The sequence below is a fragment of the Hetaerina americana genome, unplaced genomic scaffold (assembly GCF_022747635.1).
Source record: "Hetaerina americana unplaced genomic scaffold, ioHetAmer1.1.p SCAF_3, whole genome shotgun sequence".
NCBI classification, from domain to species: domain Eukaryota; kingdom Metazoa; phylum Arthropoda; class Insecta; order Odonata; family Calopterygidae; genus Hetaerina; species Hetaerina americana.
In genome coordinates this window covers 16233063-16253025 of record NW_027286874.1, presented here as the reverse complement: position 1 = coordinate 16253025, position 19963 = coordinate 16233063, and the positions used below count along the sequence as shown (strand labels likewise).

At 34.7% G+C, this 19963-nt stretch overlaps 2 protein-coding genes across 4 annotated transcripts; one reads left to right on the top strand and one right to left on the bottom strand.

Annotated features, from left to right (window-relative positions):
• Window positions 1-1452: 1452 nt before the first annotated feature.
• Window positions 1453-7298, bottom strand: LOC139690530 (U11/U12 small nuclear ribonucleoprotein 25 kDa protein). Its single transcript, XM_071587994.1, has 4 exons — window positions 7126-7298; window positions 6824-7049; window positions 5437-5624; window positions 1453-2355 (listed from the first exon to the last, which is right to left on the bottom strand). Exons 2-4 carry the CDS (start codon window positions 7022-7024, stop codon window positions 2211-2213), a joined length of 534 nt encoding a protein of 177 aa, XP_071444095.1. The 5' UTR covers window positions 7025-7049; window positions 7126-7298; the 3' UTR covers window positions 1453-2210.
• Window positions 7299-7660: 362 nt separating this feature from the next.
• LOC139690259 (protein cortex-like) lies at window positions 7661-19958 on the top strand. 3 transcript variants are annotated; one of them, XM_071587601.1, is made up of 8 exons: window positions 7661-7722; window positions 7837-8034; window positions 9466-9694; window positions 11017-11210; window positions 14380-14501; window positions 16475-16712; window positions 18166-18466; window positions 19739-19958. In XM_071587601.1, the coding sequence occupies exons 2-8, from the start codon at window positions 7840-7842 to the stop codon at window positions 19876-19878; spliced, it is 1419 nt and encodes a 472-aa protein (XP_071443702.1). In that variant the 5' UTR covers window positions 7661-7722; window positions 7837-7839; the 3' UTR covers window positions 19879-19958. The 3 variants fall into 3 exon arrangements, with proteins under 3 accessions (XP_071443702.1, XP_071443701.1, XP_071443703.1); XM_071587600.1 differs by having other exon boundaries at window positions 7667-7743; XM_071587602.1 differs by having other exon boundaries at window positions 7667-7743; window positions 19541-19826.
• Window positions 19959-19963: the final 5 nt, after the last annotated feature.

The window sequence follows — 19963 nt, the reverse complement described above, 5'->3', positions numbered from 1 at the left end:
CTTTTATGAGTGTAAATGTGTGCTGTAATTGTCCATTTTAAGCACAATCTTTTTAAATATTTAACTATAATTGTTATGGCCACAACACAAAAAGCTCTCACTGTTTCCATCACATGTATATTAGAACTAATAATTGTACTCATGGACCTCAAAATATGAACCTATTAGTATTTGACAGACTTCCTTGGGAAATTAGAGTTTAAATTTAAACTCAAACTCTGGGAACTATCTCTAGAGTTATTGCTCTACTCTGCAGATTGATCTCCATCCATGCCTTTTATATTAGATCTATTTATTTGTGCTGCCAAATAATCAGTGAAGCAAATTACTGTGATTCCAAAAACTAAAACTTGCAATTGAATTGACATACTAGAGTTCAATTATTCAAAAGTAGAGAATAAATATACTCATAGTAAAGATAGTTTCCCTAAATTCGCAAAATAATTTTGTGGCGTTAGTACTTCCACAGGGAACAACTATTTCTTTTCCAGAGAGTCCTGGCCTGAAATTCTGAAAATAAACAACGGAATGAGACAGTTTTACACAGTATTTTTAAACAATACTCCTGAACATAATACCTCTGAGGAGAATAATATTTAGTTCCCTGGGTATCATATTACTATATGGTCAGTGTCTGCTCTTATTTCTGCAAATAGTATTCTGTCATTCACCTCTATCACAATATCTACCCTTCTTTCCATTTTCCTGTTTGTTACTCTAATTACCCTATGTTGACTCTCTACCCCCCCGTGGTGTATTAATTGGTAACTATTGCTCCAATCACCCCCACCAATTTTCTATCTCACCTTGCACAGATCTATTTCCTCTCTCCATCTATCCATTGATGTTTTAAAACTCACCCATCTTCAACATCGTCCTAACATTTCAAGTCCTTATTCTAACTGTGACGTTCCTCTTCTATTCTGCAGTCATCCACCTAGTTGCAAAAGGATTTTGTGAGATGAAAACAGCGAAGGCCTAACCTTTACTGTCAGGCATGGTAACTGATGCCCTATGGGCATAGTCTCTTAGTTGCCAGGACTCATTTTCTTTTCAGGCTTCATCATTATTTCCTGGAATTAATAACCTACATAGTTTCCAATTGCCTTCCTCAATACTCTTTTTAAAGCAACACCTACTCTGGAATGGCTGCCCCGTGGGGTCAGAAGCCTTAACTAACTTTCATCTGTCTTCTACCCTTTGACTTATCTGACATGAGAGACCATATTAGATACACTTATCACTGCTCCCACAACTATAGCTCTAGGGAGTAATAACAATATTCAATTTCATACAACAGACCAAGAATGTAGTTCATGGGAAGACTTTTCGTTCATGAAAAATAATATTTAATTACGAAAATAATGAAAAACCTTGTTTTAATACTAATATTCATCATATATCTTTATTTTCACCATAAAAAATATACTTTTTACAATAAAAAACCTTTTTAATACATCTTATTCGGATGATAATTAAATGCATTGAAATTATTTATTATGTTTACATTATATGAAGGTCAATCAAGAAAATAATAAAGCATGACATTGATGATTATTCATATTATTTCAAGTCAATTCTTGGCATTTGCACAAGATCAACACTAAATATTTTGATGTCCCAACTGACAGTGGTGATTCATTTTTTAACACTGACAGGTGTATTCAATTTTGTCATATTAATGGATTGATTTCATTTTCACATTACTGTTTAGTAGCTCAAATGGAATGTCTGGAAATTATGTCCACCATATACAGGTGAAATAATGCCTTTGAAATCAAATTGCACAAACATGAACATGTCATTAGGCAAATACTATCAGACATACCATGGTTTTGGGTGCATATGGGCATATGTAAATGATGATTTACAACCGATTTCAATGGCCTGTTAATCTTTTAACATTACCAAATTTAACATTACCCATTTTAATTTTACCAAACCATGAGGTATCTTCTTTTTCTTCAACTGCGGATATTACTAACCTGACAACATACATAAATCATTTCCACACACAAGTTTAATGCATTTAACTTTCCATAAGGTCAAGGTGATGATTTGATTAACTTGAAGATAAAAAAATCTTTGTCTTTGTGATATCTCACTCATTCACTTTACTTTTAGGAAATGGTGCATTACATAATTTATGACATAAATAAGACTCTTAATAGAAAATTCAGCCATCTTTATCATGGCATCCAAGAAGTGTGCTAATTTATCCTCCTCCCTCTTTCATTGAGCCTTGGAACAAACACTACTTTACTTCGATTACCCACACCATATTCTGACAGAAGAGCTGAGTCATCACGGAGAGAAACACCATCAGCACTAATCCAATTACTTTTCCAGATATACCTAATAAAAATAAAGAAATGAGAAGTAATATTAGAAATAATAACTAACATTATTAGCACTGCCATACTAATGATATGGAGTCTATTTCAAACATAAGATCCCAAGAATTAAATAAGTGATGGGGTAACATACTGCAGGGTATACACTTCAACATAAGGTGTATAAACAAAAGAAAAGCCGGATAAAATTCATTTAAAAGACTAAGAATGTATGATTTTTAAACCTTTCCTTGAGGAAATGATACTTATTGTATGTGATTAATTAAAATTTTAAGAATTCAAAATGTGTAACAAGAGCTATAAATATATATGTTAGTATGGGAAAGTAGACCTTATTTAAAGTATGTAAATACTTGAACTTTAGGATTATATTAATGTCTTAATAATTCAATACGAAAATTATTTGACTGCAGTTCTCCATTCTTCTATCTCTAATTTTTTATTATTTTTTGTCCAGATAGTCCTTCTTTTGGGTATACATATTTGTCTCTATGGTCTTTCCCAAGACGCCTTTTATTATTCCCTTCTATTAGCTAACCAATAAATCCATTGTGTCACAATATTTTACCAGCTAATTAGGCTCCTTGAAGTGATCCATTAGGTATTTTTCTTATTCTACTCTTCTGTATACAAGTACATTCTCATCCCCTCAAGCAGGGCATGAAGGGTGGTGGGAAATGAATGCTGGGTAACCTTGGGAGATATCATATGTTACTGTCAGTGACATAAGATGTATGCTATCAGTGAACTGCTATCTGACAATATTATGTCATTAATAGTCACAGGATGACAGTACATCTTACCTGAGACCACAATTTCAACAATTGAGACAACATGGAATGATTACCATTGGCCACAATGTAGGTGTGTAACTACACACCTACATTGTGGCCAATATACATCATAGGTGGTCCTTATATACATCATAGGTGTGTGTTCTTTTATGATCTTCCTCAACTTCAGCTGCAATCATACTTTTAGGTCTCTTTCGTAGGAATCACAGAATCTTTCACTTCTTTAATCCAATAGGTATCACCTTTCAAACTCAATCAGACCTTCCCCTCATTCACTTTAAGGGCATCAACTAATCATTCCTTTAAAATTTTTCCAAACATCATTTGTACTTCCAATTTCCTTATATGCATTTGTCCTGTTCCGCCAGATTAAACTTCAACTTATCTTCACTCATGCATTTATCTGTACTCATACATTTTTACTTTCACTACGTTTACTCTCGACTACCATTGTGGACCAATCTTTCTTTTCCCAACATCGCCCAGATCTACTTTTGAAACAATGAAATAGTGATGTTTCACATTTAGAACCCCTCTACCCTCTTATGACATTACTAACACAGTCTTTCATCATATGGGTACATCAAAATCTATAATGCTACAAAAATTGCCAATGCCCATGTGCAGAATTGAATAATTTATGCTTAAAACTACTGTTTTCAAAATAATCTCTCTTCAATTTAAACACTCTACAATTTTTCTTTATTCATAGTCACCTCATAGTTACCAACCAGCCCTCCCATTTTTTCAGAGCAATCCCTTCTAGAACCAACCCAAATGTTCCCCTCAGTGAATATTTACCATTTTTCTTTGGCTAGGATCACCCTCATTTATCAATTAACCCCAGAACTCATCCATCATGACTTCAGTCTCCCCAATTACGAACATACAAGTGCATAACAAGCTTCAATTACACTTCTTAACACATATACCAACTTTCATAAGAACCCACAGCAATGTAAGAGACAATAACTCTTATTTCCTCAAGTTCATTTTAACCCTAATATTCCAGAACAAGCCCAAACAACGACTGCCATGAAATCTATAATGGCCACAATCCCAATTTCTGGCCACAATGCCAAACCATTCCCGAAATTTCAACACCAACACAGCCTTGCATGTTACATGTGCAATGGACAGACATTCCTCTTGAAATCATTTCATTAACTGACTATTGTTCTTCCCCATGCCTGCATCTTATATTCCGAGTACCAATGGTCCACATAGTATCACCATGTACACTGGCCTCCTGGCCAATGGGCCAGTCTTTCATGACATATGCCAACCACAATCAATTAAATCATCTAAGGCTTACAATCAACTTGTATGAGAAATTAAATTAAAATAGTACAGTAGTAGCAAAGAAATAAAGTGGAAATTTACTGCTGATAATATGCTGCTTACTTTCTCCATTAAATTAATGTGATTTTGAAACTTTACAATGTAAAACTAGCAATACAATGTTTGTGGAGTTTGTCCATGTATGCTATGCCATGCATTAGACCTACACAGCCCGCCCAAGCCCAGCCCACATGCCTGAGCCGTGAGTTAGGCCCAACTCAGTCCAAGTTGCGACTCAGTACTATTCAGCCTGCCCAGCCCGTGTGCGGGTATTCGAGCTCACACATGCACATTTCACTTCCTATTCTGGCCCACTCAAGTCCACCGACAACCGTACAAGCATTCTCTGAGGGCCTGTCATGGCCCTACAGCTGCGCATGTGTGAGCTACATGCAGACCGCCATTAGCTTTGAAGCTGAGTGATTCCCTTCCCCTCTCGCCTTTTTATCTCCTTCCCAGGAAAGAAATGTTAATTGGGATTGTGATCACAGTGGAAACTTTTTTAGATGACAATGTATTGTAAAGACTCAAAAGGACAATGAGATGCAGATGTTTTTCTATTTTATATGATGTGTAAACCCTTATTCATCAGAATACCCCACCTCTTCATTCTCCTGTCCAAGTTCATGGCAGTCCACATGTTCTCACCCATGGGCAGCTGTAGATCCATGACAGGCCCACATAGAATGCCTGTACAGTCATGGGTGGGCTGATATTGGCACACATGCACAGCCCTAGGCTCACAGTTGGCCCATCTCCAAAAACGGCCCACCCAGCTTAGGCCCACTCATCAGTAGGCTTGGTTCATGGGCTGACACGGGCTGCCCTGGGCCCAGGTGAACACCTAAGGCCTTTGCAGGTCTCTGCCATGCATATCACAGCTTTGCCACAAAGAACTATCATGATGTCTAGAACAAAAAAAGTTGTTAAAAATGGGGAAATCCTACCTCCAACTTATTTTGACGGGTCGGTGTTTTCCTTTACTCTGGCGGGATAACCTCAGAGCCATGTGCCTGGCAATGGCTGCTTTGAGATCACGAACAGTAGCACCACGGGACGGCACGACTACTTTCATTATTTCGCCATCACCTCGAACCACATAGACAGTGATAGACTGTCCTTGTTCTAATTCAACCTGGAAACAGAATTGTTCTGCTTTATACAAAAATAATAATTCTGCAATAACTACAAACCAGAGATCCATTTGATAAGGTCCTATTTTTGAAAAGTATTCATAGCAGTATTAAGTAAGAAGAGTCTTTATATTGCTTGTCAACCATGCTCACAAACTTCAATATGACCTATATTGATCAAACTCAGAATTCTGATACTATCTTCAGAGAAAGTGATTCCTGATTTTTTCAGTCCATCATCAATGTTTTGCTACATCAGTCAAAAAATGGTCAAACCTATTTTTAATTGTTTTTAACTTGTACCCTCATTATATTAGACAGCTGATAAAGGTCTCATTTTAAAGATATTGAAATGAGCTTTCATATGAACCTTGCATGATAGCATTTTGCATGCCTTTACAATACCTGCACATTGTAATAGAAGGGGCTTACTTAAAGGCAACAAACCAAAAAAGACTCACAAAGATACCTTGTAAACTGTTCATGGACTCTCCAAACTGTCCAGGAATAACACGAGATAGATTAGAAGAATATTCTCAAGTACTGCGTAGTGTACTTCAATGTGGCATAGTTTTGACCAGTGCTGAGAATATAACATCAAAAACAAGTTCTAAACGATAAGAACACCATTTTGGGGAAATACTAAACTACATGAGGAATTTATGATGTTTTCTTGAATCCCTTCAACAACTTCTTTTACATTATTTTATCGCAAAGCATGACTCTTATTTTAGTCTTAAGGAGGAACTCAAAGAGGGTGAGTTAACACAGGGATTTTGCTGAAAACACTTCTTTATTTCACCAGATGCTGCCAAGGGATATCATAGGAATGTCATTCATTCTAGGAGTGGCATAAGTGTCTAGTTGCAGCATATCACTTTTACAGTTATTATACAATGTTGCCGCTAATTATTTCAAATCGCCACTCATGGTCTGTACCAGACGGTACTTTGCCCCTAATCCATCAAAGTCATATTGAAAAATATCTTTGAAAATTAGGAATTATTATTTCTAATGATACTATCAGAACTCAAAGTCACATTTAAATTGGCGATATCGAATTTTAAACATGTATCTTTTTTGATTTACTTGACATGGAATGGCCCTTGTTCATAGAACATTTAACATGGAAGTGCTTAACATAACTTTGCTACTCCGTTGATGTAATTTAAACCACTTCTAAGACGTAAGAAGAAATCACCTGAGCCGCCACTTCTTCTAGAGTTACGCCAGACGGTAGATCACTCAGGATAGGAATGGCTTGTGTCAATGCTGAAAGAGTTTTTTGCGTTAGTTCAACTAGCTCTTCATGACTTAAAGGCGCGTCTTCCACTTCCTCTGGCTCATTGATCCCATCATTCTCTGGAGATTTGTAACCCAAAACACATGGAGAATTTGACATGGCCAAGGATGAATGCAACAGATTCCTGAAATAAAAAATCATTGCGATACTTATTTTTTCGGGACTATTTTGATTGAACTGAGACGACCGCTGATTCTCACCTTTGAAAACCCTACGTCTTCGCAGACACTTTTTTATGTCGTCAAATTATCAAATTAAATACTCGCTTTTTATATTAACCTCCTACATTTAAAGAAAGGCGTTATTATAAACTCGCCATCCAATTGCTCATGAGATTTAATATTTATATCTAAAGCATTCTTCGTATTTTAAAATATTGTTGTACGAAATTCGTAACTTTTCTTTTTTTTAGTTTTACATTTTGCCGTTTCACAAAACGCCATATATCGAGAGAGGGATACTCAAATCGAATTAAAAATAGATAAATTTTATTAGTGTATGCATCAGATTTATCTATTCGTTGACCCCTTTTATTAAATGCATAATTAGTATCTTGACCATTTATGCATGAGCATAAGTTCTCACAAATGATGATAAGAACTTATATTTGCTTTATTACGCCTACGGCCAGTTTAATGGCATTTCGCGGAACTACCTGCGAAATTGAATGATTAGAATTTGCTCACAATACGGTCAAATGTGAAATACTCTGCAAGGAAATTCTTTGTCCTCTTTGACGTGGTGAAATCAAGGATCCAGCATTTTAGGACTTTGGTTCATAATTTCGTACCTGCAAGGTGATCATATCATATTACATAGTATGTAAATGAACCATCTAGTACATATAATTGAATAATATTATTTGGTTGTAACGACATAAGGGGAACTAACAAATGCTGAAAATATTTTAGGTTATGTCTTTCTTCTGTAAGGGTCCTGAAGCGATTACGAATATTGGAAGCATCAGTGATCCGCACATTAAGCGTGAAAAAACTCGACAAAGACGTGAACCTGGAGATAGATTCATTCCCAGGCGACGCAATTTCAATTTAAATGAAGCAAATTATTATATTAGTCGCACAGAAGATGTTAAGGAACTGTTTTTGCAAGTAAGTGATTTTTTTTCTAATTTCCTGTGAATATAAAGCGAATGGAATTATTTGTTTCGCAAATTTGGGCAGAGGCCCTAACCCTTGACACCTTAATTCGAGCAATATAAAAGCTGTGTGTATTTTGGTTTGAAACTTGAAAAATTAGATTGCTTTTCTCGTATCATATTTGTATTTCAGCAACTTATTTGTTACTTTCATTTATTAAATAAATGTGTTAAGAGGTACATTAAATTTGATTTAGTGTCTTGTGATTATCAGATATTATTCATAAATAAATGCATATGTCAATTTAGCGCATTGATCGAGATTTGAAAGCGGGTCCATACTCCTGAAGGACATTACATTCGAGACGGTAAATATTCAATGATGAACATGAAACTGACTAAAAGTGTTTTTCGGGCATAATTTAATTTTATTCTCATGAAATCCAATTGGAATTTTTTCATTTAAAAATGAAAAACTGTACAACATTCCTAACAGAGATTTTATGCATAAATGTACAATACTGGGTTCCCATGTTCAAATTCAATTACTTTTAAGTAGTATTAGGAAAATGGAAATGGGCATGAGGAACCAATATTTAGTAATGTTGGAAAATTAGTGCCATTTCTGAAGTAATTGTGGAATAATGAATAATCAGGAGATTTATTGCACACCTGGGAAATATTGAAAGATCTCCAATTAATCAGCATTTCCTGTAGTAAATTCTAAACTTTCTGGGAGAATTTATCTTCATTGGCCATTGAAAACTTTAAAATCATATCATTCTTGAAATGAAAAAACAACAGCCACATCCAAACCCATCAAAAGCTAGTAGCAAAATCTATCACCATGGAAAACTATCTTGGAATTTTCATTTTGTAGTCTGAGCTAATGCATGGATTTTGCAATCTAAAAATTTTGTTTCTGTAAACGAATAGCTTTTTGTTCAACCTTTCCGATCTTTCACTTTTAACCTGATCATCAATATTCATTTAAATATACATACATTAAAAGAATGGGCAGCATTTTGGTCTATTTGTCCCATTTATGCACACACATACTGTGGTGATACCATGGAATTATGAATAAGTATTATTGTAGTGGTGGAGGTTGTTTCATCATATAAAAATATTATAATCTTTATTTATCATTAAATGGTCACATAAAACAACAAATATTGTCTAAACAGTGCACGCCCCTATTTAAATATTTATGCACACTTACTTAAATTCCACGAAATTCATTTACTGGGAAAAGCTTTGCTGATAGCCAATGATACCAATAGCTTCAAATTGAAATTTTGGTGTTGTATGCAGAAACTGGTAGTTTACATAACAATGTGATGCTCATGTATTCCACTGAATCTTGGGCCCTAGCCATATGAGAACACAATATATTTAGCTTGTAATTCATTCTCTGTATTTTTCTTCTTTTATTTCATTCAAGGATCCTAAAGCACCTTCAAATTTGTGGTGTCATCGAGCTGGATTTTTATATCCTCCAGCATACAAAATTTTTAACTTCTCTACACGTCGCATCAATGGCAGTCAGAAGAGGAACTGTAGATATGAGATGGAGTATCCATGGCCTATCAAGAAACTGGAGCTGAAAAATCGTCCTGGAAGATTACGTCCAGATCATGTGTATGATCTCCCAAACTTTAGGAACAATTTTTGTAAGGATTAGTTTTACAGCAGAGCCTTTTGTGAGATATGATTTTTACATGTTGTAATGCTCCATTTTATTTCACTTAGATACTGAACATTTTCATTGGTAGATCAGAAAGATGAGTTTGTGCATTTATATGGGTCATGGATTTTTTATCAATCAATTCTCATTACATGTCTAAGGCCATGAATATTACACTTGGGTATCTGCTTTAAATATTGCAGGAAATACAATTATAAAAACTCACTCTCATGAACTGATGTGCTCATAAACATGAGTTTCATAGAGAAAAATGCATATTAACTGCTTTGATTGGAGTGATAGAGGCTACATTACTAGATGTTGTCTAAATTAGGAGTGATATAAATACCTAAAGTGCCTTGTGGGTAAACCTTTCCATGCAAAATGATAAATGTGATAAAATTGAGAAATATGCCAATTGTATTTGAGACAAATTATTTAACTATCTTTTCCAAGGAACTAAAATCAATCCTTTCTCAGTCACTGCTTTGTTTGAGACAGCTTCTTTTTTCTGGAGTTTCATATGCATTAACTTAAAATAAAGATGTATTTCATGAATTAGGAATTTGCAGAAGATAAAAATAACATCTTGAAAGTTTAGTACGCTGGAATTATCACATATACATAATTTTTTCTTGCTTTTAACATTGTTCTTGCATAATTATGAAACTATTTTCATTTTGGACATTCATCAGTGAGCAATATGGCTTTTATGGTTATCTAGTTGTAAGCCTTAGTGGCCTGGATGAAATAGGGACATGCCTACTGAAGTAGGTGACGCGACACAATTCCTAGATATTTTACGTGCTGTGCAGAATCCATTCTTCATAAACTACGCTATTATTACTTGAATGTTTTTCAAGCTTTTCTCTAAGGGTACAGAGTCAAAATTTTCATTGAATGTTGTTCTGTGGGAATTTCTAATTAATGTAGAATCATTTGACTTTATATTGCTGCATTAATTGAATGTTCATCCATTAGTTTCATGCATTATTGCATCTATTATAATTTAATAGGAAAGAGAAAAATGTAAGTTAGGAGAAATGTCAAGCTTGTTCCCTTTAGGCATGTGGATACCTAGGTACTTCAAACTTTTATACTCACACTGTTCATTTCAGTGAAAATAGTATTGACAAGTAGAAATCTGTTATGTCCATGGCTATTATCAGTGAAGTGCTTTTGTAGTTCTAAATACAAAATAGCAGAAAAGAGGATTTTCATATTTTAATTTAGAGCTTTTTTGTGATAATACAACTACAATTATTTTAATGAAAATATTCAATTTTCTGTTTTTTGTTCTGCATAAAGATTTCAATATTATTGATTGGAGCTCAACAGGTCATTTGGCAGCTTCACTTGGCTCATATGTTTATACTTGGAACCCAATAACCTTTGTGAAAGGAACAGTGGGGGAATATCATGATGATGATGTTGCAACTTCCTTGAAATGGCACCCTCATGGAAAGCTGCTGGCATTGGGTACTCGATCAGGATATGTAAAGGTTAGCTACAGGACATACTTACTCATATTTATACTTACTTTTATTGAGAAGAAAATTTTTGTGATAAATATGAAAAGAAAGATAGAATTATTATAATGATTCTTAAAAATTTTAAAGGTAGTATTTCCTCCAAATTTTTTCTGAAAATCATAGCATTCTACCAAAGTAAGAGAAATTGCACATGGAGCATAATATACAATCATGTCCTCTAACTCATTGTAAACCCTATCGGCTTCTTCCTCCCTATAGATGCTTGATGGCATGTATTCCTAAACAATGATCAAGTTCATTGTCTTAATTTTATTTCTACTAATAATATTATATCAGTTGCTTGCACTATGTTTACCATGCTTCTTCCCACCCTTTCATTTAATACAGGGTGCAGCAACATAACTTCCTTTTTTTAATGTAAAACGCTATCAAAAAAGGAAGTTATATTCCTTCCAAATCACCTCACACAGCCCTAAAATCTGTTTGCTTTCTATCTCCATGTCTTGCTTTATATTTTATAATTTCCTTGCCTTCATCATCCTAACATTCCAAGTCTCTATTAGTCTCTAGCTAATTCATTCCTGTTCTGCATATTATGTTCCACTGCTATCACTTTTGCTTCACAAGACTTTCATGAGAGGACGACTGTGGAAGCCTTGCCTCCCCCTATGCTAGGATTCACAAGTAGAGGCTGAGGCCCATAGTTGCCATGACTCATTTTGATAATGGTGCCCATCATAAACATCTTGAGATGAATAATTGAGTTGGTTTCCCATTGCCTTCCTCAATAGCGTTTTTAATGTGATACAGTCCCATAGGGACCAATGGCCACCTCATAGGGGCCAGATGACTTTGCAGCCACCTCACTGAATAATAGATGCTTCGTGGACTTTCTTGTAAAGCGACCCTACCAGGAGCAAATACCCTTGCTCTCACCAGCATTACCCTAGGGGGTAATAAGAACACACAAGCCCTTCCAACACATCAAGGTTGTAGTCCATGGGCTGGGCTTCAATTATCAGTTATAAGGCAAACAAAATATAAACACTGAGGCACTTTGAGAACTCCATTTATGATGATTATAAAGAAACACAATATAAATACTTTGCATTCTACAGAAAATTATATTTAGCCTTTATTTAGTTTTATTAGACTGTAACCCATTTAGAAATTTTGGTCACTATTAATGGTCTCATTCTAAACACATACGAAGTGTGTCCGAAAGCTATCCAACCTACGTTTATATCTCCGCATTGGTGCTAATTTTCGTCATTCAGGCCATTGCATCCTTCAAAGTAGTCCCCTTAGGATTGAACCATGCTCTCCCAGTGGTGCTTCCACATCTTAAAGCAGTCCTTGAATGCAGATTTTGGAATGGCCTTCAGCTCATGCGTCACATTTCTCTCTTTCGTCGAACCGCTTTCCTTTGAGTGCTATTTTCAATTTTGGGAACATCCAAAAGTCTCAGGCAGCTATGTTGGGACTGTACAGAGCCTGGAAAAGCTGTACAATCTTGCATTTTGCCAAAATTTGCTGCACAAGGTTTCATGAATGTGCTGGCGCGTTATTGTGGTGAAGAAGGCAGTCACTGCTTCGCCAGAGATGTGGTTGTTTCCTCTCATGGCATCACAAAATCTTTTCAGAACTTCAACGTCATATTCTTTGTTGATCATCAGACCTCTTAGAGTAAATTTGTAGCGCCCAACACTTCACAATAAAAAAATAAATAACAATGCAGGTTGGATACTTTTCGGATGCACCTCGTATTCATAATGAAATTTGAAACACAAGTTCCAACGAACAATAATCACTCTTTGTAGAATCTCATTGGTTACGATATCACCTCTGTGCAAATTTAAATTTGAAACACTAAAGTTAACAAAAGACATTCCATAGGCTCACACCACTTGACAGAATCCACAGATTAGTCATGCCTTCGTAAAGAAAGTTGAAATTTTCTACAAAACTTGGTGCAATCGGTTATTTCCATATTTTACTATTTTTTCCCACTCCTTCATTCAGGTTGATTGCACAAATTGTATGCTCCACTTAATTGAAATGTTATATTCTCTCTTCCATGCATATTGCATTGAGCGTCTCCTTAGAATCTTCATGCTTCTTTATTTTCAAAGACTAGTCCCTTTTCTCTTTCACAACATTCATGTGGCATGAAACATGACTACCAATATGTAGATAGTGGAAGTAAAACATTTTTTTTGTCATAAACACACAACCATTAATGGCAATCAGATAGGTAATTCATACTATTTATTACATTTCTCCTTTCTACTGAATTAAATGTCCATAAAATCTTATTTGAGGAGAGGCCATCCTTTTATTTTAATTAACTTTTTTCTTGCAGTGATGAATCAAAAAATTTTGTTTGTTGTAAATCAAATTCACCCTTTTGAAAAATTCTGATATGCTTCATTTGGGTCATTGGCAGACTAGTACTGACTGTAATCTGTAGTTTCTCTAACTGCACTGCCTGACTCCAATCCTAAGGAAATTTCTGCTCAATACTTTTTTACAACGTCTGTAACACTGTATCGTTACATAGAGAAAAGGGTAGTAGTGGAAAGTATAGACCATTTAGTCCACATACTTTCCCACTACCACAAGTCATGCCCACCTTCCCTTCCACTGCAAAATATCTCTATCACCTGCCCTTAAAGCATCAAACCATTTACTCCCAGCTCATCTAACATTACAGCTAATTCAGTCATAGGCACTACAACCTTGCAATCCAATTTCTCATTTACTTTAAATTCTATTCCCTGTTTCTCTCCTCCTCGTACTGATGGCAGCTCCATTCAATGTATACATGACCCAAGACAGTTTATGAATATTCAATGTTTCCAAATGACATGAAATTTGTTCATCATTTACAAGCAATCAGGACATATAATTAATCTTTAGACATCATTAAAGCATGTCACTTGGCATCATTAACTTTTTCACTTATTTTCATTGGTAATTAATTGATTTTATTCATATAACTGCTTACAAATGGGCTTTTCATGCTTCACAGTGTGTATGGATCCAGATAATAAACACAACTTTGCAAAATTATAGAATTCTTAGTTTGAATAATGCCATTGATTTTTTTTTATTTTCCTTATCATTTTTTTATTCTGTCAAAATCACTGACTCCCTTCTTGAAAACATTTCTCCACAGGTGTGTGATCCATTTATAAAAACATCTATTCTTCGGGGAGATTTAGAGTGTGAAAATGAAGATATCCCTTGCAGCATTACATCTCTTGCATGGCACCCCTCAGAGTCTCTGAAATTAGCTGTGTAAGTTGATGAATAACTCTAAATGTTTTTACAGGTATATGGAAGAATAATCTTTGGGGTTATTTTGAGGATTATTTAAAATTTCATAAATTCAATCTTACTATGAAACTTCTTTAGTTTAAATAGCTAGCTTATAATTTGGGTAACATGAGATTCAAAGCACAGAGCTGGTTTATTTCCTCTTCTGAATATTTTAATTTTTATTAGTACTTACTGATTGCGTGATTCAATTTAAAGCCATATTTTTCAGGTATCTCACCAATTAAATATTCAGTTGCCACATTTTTTTCCAAGAGGAAATGTTAAAGTATGCAAGATAAAGATTCCCATTAGTAATAGGTAATGATTGCTATCATCAGAATTTGTAAAACGTTTGCCATAATTTCCTCAGAAAAGCACGAGTATGAGAATGGCATGTACCTACACTAGGGTAACTTGTTTAAATTTATAACCCTTCCAACCCCCTTAAATATCTTAATCACAAGTAAATAACCCTATTCAAAGGTACCTACCTAAATCAAACTAAGGGTACATTTACCCTTAACCCTTACATGTATACATCGTGTGCATTAGCAATTGGGATGACTCAACAAGCCCCAGCATTCCACTAATAATTTCAAATCAATATGTGGCCTATACAACAAAATTTTACCTCTGATTGGGTCATCTATTTACGTGCCATAGAATGATCTTCCTATGAAATTGTATTTAAAATTTATATCAATAAATGTGAAAGTTTCTGCTATGGAAACTTGAATTGATGACCTTGTACTTTCATGGTAAATGTAATGGGTGAAATATTTTAGAATCAATTCCTATCATAAAATCTAATAAGTTTTTTATGAAGGGCAGAATCTTGATTCTCATAGTCAATTAAATTGAAGGTTTTACATTCTAAATGGTGATAGGTTTCAGGTTTTATTTTGTGGAAGTTATCCATGAAAATCTTTGTTTATTAACCTATTCATTTATTAATATGACCCTTGTTTTATCACAATGCTACATCTTCAGGGGAAGATGTCATAAACCTACACTTCAACGTGTAATCTGAAGATGTTTTGATATGGCAAAACACCAGATTATTAATAAATCATTTAATGAATAGAAGTATTTTTTTCATTTTCTCCTTTTATATTCTATGAAATGATTGTTCAATGAAATCAGCAATTCGGTGATTGCCTCCCTCAGCTGTAAATTTAGGTTAGCTAAAACTAAGTTCCCTGCATTACGAATTTAAGTGTTGGATTTTATATGATGGCCATGGGTTAAATGAAATGTTCTTAAAAACAATAGAAAGGTGAATCATCAACCATAGGCTAAGAAAGGAAATGCAGTCTGTATGAGACTGTTGATTTTTTTAAGTTAAAGAAAATATTTAATAAAAGTTAATGTATATGATATATTAAGAAACATGAGTAATACAAGTTGTCCCAAAAATAAGTAGAATAAATTTGGAATAAATTTTTATTGCAGATCAAAGTACAAATTGCTAAAAATCTTCATAAGAGCACCCTAATGCATCGACACACCAATGCCAGTAACTCTACCAGTTGTGGTATGCTTCTTGTAAGGCATCAACAGGCTCTTTCAGGCACCTCGTCATGGCCTCTTTGACAAAATTCAGGGATCAAAAATGGTACTTAAAGTGGTTATAGTTGGGTCATACTCAAAGACCCATGTCTCGTCACCAATAACCACCTATTCTGAACAATTCAGGTCACTTTCACCATGGTCCAAGGCAAGATTGTTGCACAAGCAGCCTTTAGACAGCACCTTGGGGACCATCTTGGCATACCTTTCTCATGGCTAAATCTTTCCATCTGCATTGGTGGCAAAGAACTATTCTATTTCTTTTGGGACAGACTCTGTATACATGTATGCTGATATATATTGCAATTTTCAAATCATTTTCTGAAAGTTAGCTAGTCATAAATAAATATTAATATAACTAATTGAAGAATTTTTCCTAATAGGGGCTGCTCTGCTGGCATTGTGACTGCAGTAGAAGTACCAAGTTCCCTTAAAGGAACTATTGAAATAATTAGTACCAGAAAACTCTTCAAACGTCATATTGCAACTCTTCGCTTTTCTCCCTTGCGAGCGCAGCATGGTTCCTATCTTGCTGTTGGTGGCCGTAGCGATTATGCTTGCATCCTTGAATGGCCATCCCTAGATTCTCTTTTGGACATACAGCTTTCCTCACATTGCAGGGTAAGAGTAATTGACTTTGGGGATCAAGGTTTATAAATACCATTATGGGATTTCAATATTCGATTTCCTCTTTGGTATTAGTGCAGAGCTGTTCATACATGATCTCATTTTCTATACTCATTATATTAACCCCAAAGAAAAAATATCCAATCTAAATTTTTACTGTTTCTGTTAACATACCATTATGTTTGAAATGTGCCTTACTTTATCAATGCCATTTACGTGTGGTCCTTTAATTATTACTAATTTTTATATTTCACGCTAGATTGGAAATTCAGAGGGAAAGAGGCAAATAGGGAAGGGGAAGAGATGAGGGGAAGGTGTGGAGATGAGGGGAAGGTGTGCAGTGTCCTCCTCTCCACCGAGTAGGCATCTGTTAATAATAAGTTTACTTGAGTATGTCTCTGAAAAAGCACTCCCCTCGATGGAAATCATGCTAAACTTGCCTGAGCTAAAATCAAGTCACAGCACATGAACTGCAATGTGCATGTACCCCTTAAGCTTACACACTCCCATGCTGCATTATCTTCCAGGCTATGAAGTCTCACCAGAAAATGATGGCGAATGCTCTGGATAATAACACATGATGTTGCATCATAGTAGATAGATAATTTGTTTTACAATAATTTTGAATTAATATCACACCATTTAAGATAAGATAGAATTTCATGTCAATATATCCCAAATTCAAGATATTACTGGCTTAGTTTCAAAAAAAAATATCACACTCTAACAAATAATATGTTAGGGGAAAAAATAAAAATGCTCATTTTCAAAAATTCTCAAGCATCAATCATTTATCTATCAATTGAATCAGTTCCAAATAAGTTACTGACAGATACCCAGAATAAAATTGCCTAAAGATTTGGTTTCAGAATCCACACCCTCATATATTCCCACCACTAGAATACTGGTATCGAATTACATTGGGGGTTTGAGGTGAGAATGGAAAATATGTGGCATCACCTCCATTCATCGGCCTTTATTTCTAATCATCACTTACATAAGGCAGAAGGTAGGATGCAATTCCCCCAGTTACTCATCTAGGTTGCTATAGTACACTCGGCATGTATAAATGACATCTAACGTCTAAAACTCCAGATTTCATGAATGCGAAAAGTATCGAGAGCCCTTCACACAAAATGACTGTCCTTTCACCTTTTTGCACTATTGATACTGGATTTCAGAATTGTTGCTTATGAAGACAAAGACGTGAAATCACTATACAATAGTCAATTTAGGTAGGTTTCCTATCCTTAAATTTGACTGGAAGTGATACCAATCTTGAAGTTCCTATTTGGAATCATCATTTAAAATCCACATTGCGTGACCTTTTAATTTAGAAAATGTTCTACAGTATATCCTTCTGCTATGGAAAAGGATTTCTTTGAATCAAAGCTGGTTGTCATTTATTCTTATGCCATTTAAAGTAACAAGTAACCTTTTACTGCAGGCTATGGCATGGCACCCATGGAAGCCATCATTGCTGGCAGTGGGTTCAGCAAGTGGAATCATCACAGTAATGAATGTTATGAAAGAAGAAATAGTGCAAAGTTATGAGCCAGATGTATCCAGTAGCACATGCTGCCTGGAATGGTGTCCAAAGTCTGGACTTCTGATTTCCAGTCATGTGGTAGAACCAAATACTACAATCATTCTAGTGCTTTCATCACTGAACCAAGTTGAACAAAAGGCAGAAGGGAATTTTGGGCGAATCTTATATCTGCTATGGAGCCCTGATGGATCTCAAATTGGTGAGTTAACTGAATAATGACATTCACAATTTTTACATTTTATCTTCCATATATTTCAGAAAAAGGAAAAAGATACATATGAGAGTATACACTTTTGAATCATTGATAATTAAAAATATCTATCAAAAATAATTCACTAACTAAGGGTCAGTTTTTGGATGTCCCCTAACAACTATTATGTACTACTGGACTGGTTATCACAAATCAGTAATTCATCACATGATTCACAAAATACACTTGTCAACAAATCTACAGTAAATTATTTGTTAATTTAAAGTTAGGCAACATAACTAATTGGCAATGAACTGTTACATACTTTCCGTTCATACAATCAACTTTATGGCAAGCTTATTTGCTGAATTATAGCGCATCAAGTATTAGCAATAGAAGTGGATCTCAAAACTTTTCGCTTCTCTAACTTCTTTAGACTTTGTTTGAAGTAATGGTGATTGTTATAAAATGAAAAAAAATAAAAGCTATTATGTGTTGTGCCAGTTAAAAGTAAAACAATGTATATTGAAATGGCAGTTTACCTCTGAACTAATTCAGTACCACAGAAAAATCCAAATACTTATTTTACTTTAATTTCAATACATTAATTTTGAATCTCTCAAATTCCATTAATAGGGCCTAATTGTGTTGCATTGATAGATATTTTCCCGTGCAGATTCACATTACGTCGCCTGATATAAGTGATTCAGAAGACCTATGAATGAGTCACTTCTGTGGTCAATAGGGATATAGTTTTCAACCAGACCTCACCACTATACGACTTCTTTCCAACAACTGCCACTCCATATCTAGGCATACTTAGTGTATACCTAAATATACTGCTAAAATGCTAAAACCCCGAACGGGATTCAAGAAGTCCGAAAACCCTATCCTGTCAGACTGCATAAGTAGCCAGCATCTACCTTCATTTACGTGTCGCATAGAAATGTCTGGGTATATTCATTGATTTTATTTAATGAATATCATACTGCCAAGTCCTAATGAATGTAAAATTAAGCATTTTAAAGAAAACTTTAATTACAGTTACAATAAAATACAAAACATTCATTTTCCTCTCCGCAGGCATAGTGGCAAGATGATGGTGCATTTTACCTCAATGGTGAATGAGCATTGCAATAGGAAGATAAATCTGAGAGAACATTATTAAAAAGTCATTTTCTAAAAGAAAGCTTCCTGAATGTAACTGTTTATCATTCAATTAAAAATAATGTAATTTTATGAAATAATTACCATTGTCACGCATTCTTCTCAATTTTTCAGCGACAGCTGGATCTGATGACATTTTGAGGATATGGAACTTAACTAAGAAAAATCAAAAATGCAAGGAATCAGCAGAACCAAAAGATATATTACCAACAGGAAAAATGAGAGCTCTAAATTTTTCTCAATTTATTCGCTGAAATTCTCTAGCTTTTCTAATTAAATATAAAGTTTAAAAACTCACATTAATAGGCACGGCATATTGGCAGAAATATGGTATGAAAT

Coding starts and splice junctions, on each gene's coding strand:
- LOC139690530 (XM_071587994.1), bottom strand. CDS start 7,024: ATGTCAAATTCTCCATGTGTTTTGGGTTACAAATCTCCAGAGAATGAT. Junction 5,625..6,823: donor TAGAAGAAGTGGCGGCTCAG/GTGATTTCTTCT, acceptor TTCTGTTTCCAG/GTTGAATTAGAACAAGGACA. Junction 2,356..5,436: donor CCCGTCAAAATAAGTTGGAG/GTAGGATTTCCC, acceptor TATTTTTATTAG/GTATATCTGGAAAAGTAATT.
- LOC139690259 (XM_071587601.1), top strand. CDS start 7,840: ATGTCTTTCTTCTGTAAGGGTCCTGAAGCGATTACGAATATTGGAAGC. Junction 11,211..14,379: donor CTCGATCAGGATATGTAAAG/GTTAGCTACAGG, acceptor ATTTCTCCACAG/GTGTGTGATCCATTTATAAA. Junction 14,502..16,474: donor GAGTCTCTGAAATTAGCTGT/GTAAGTTGATGA, acceptor TTTTCCTAATAG/GGGCTGCTCTGCTGGCATTG.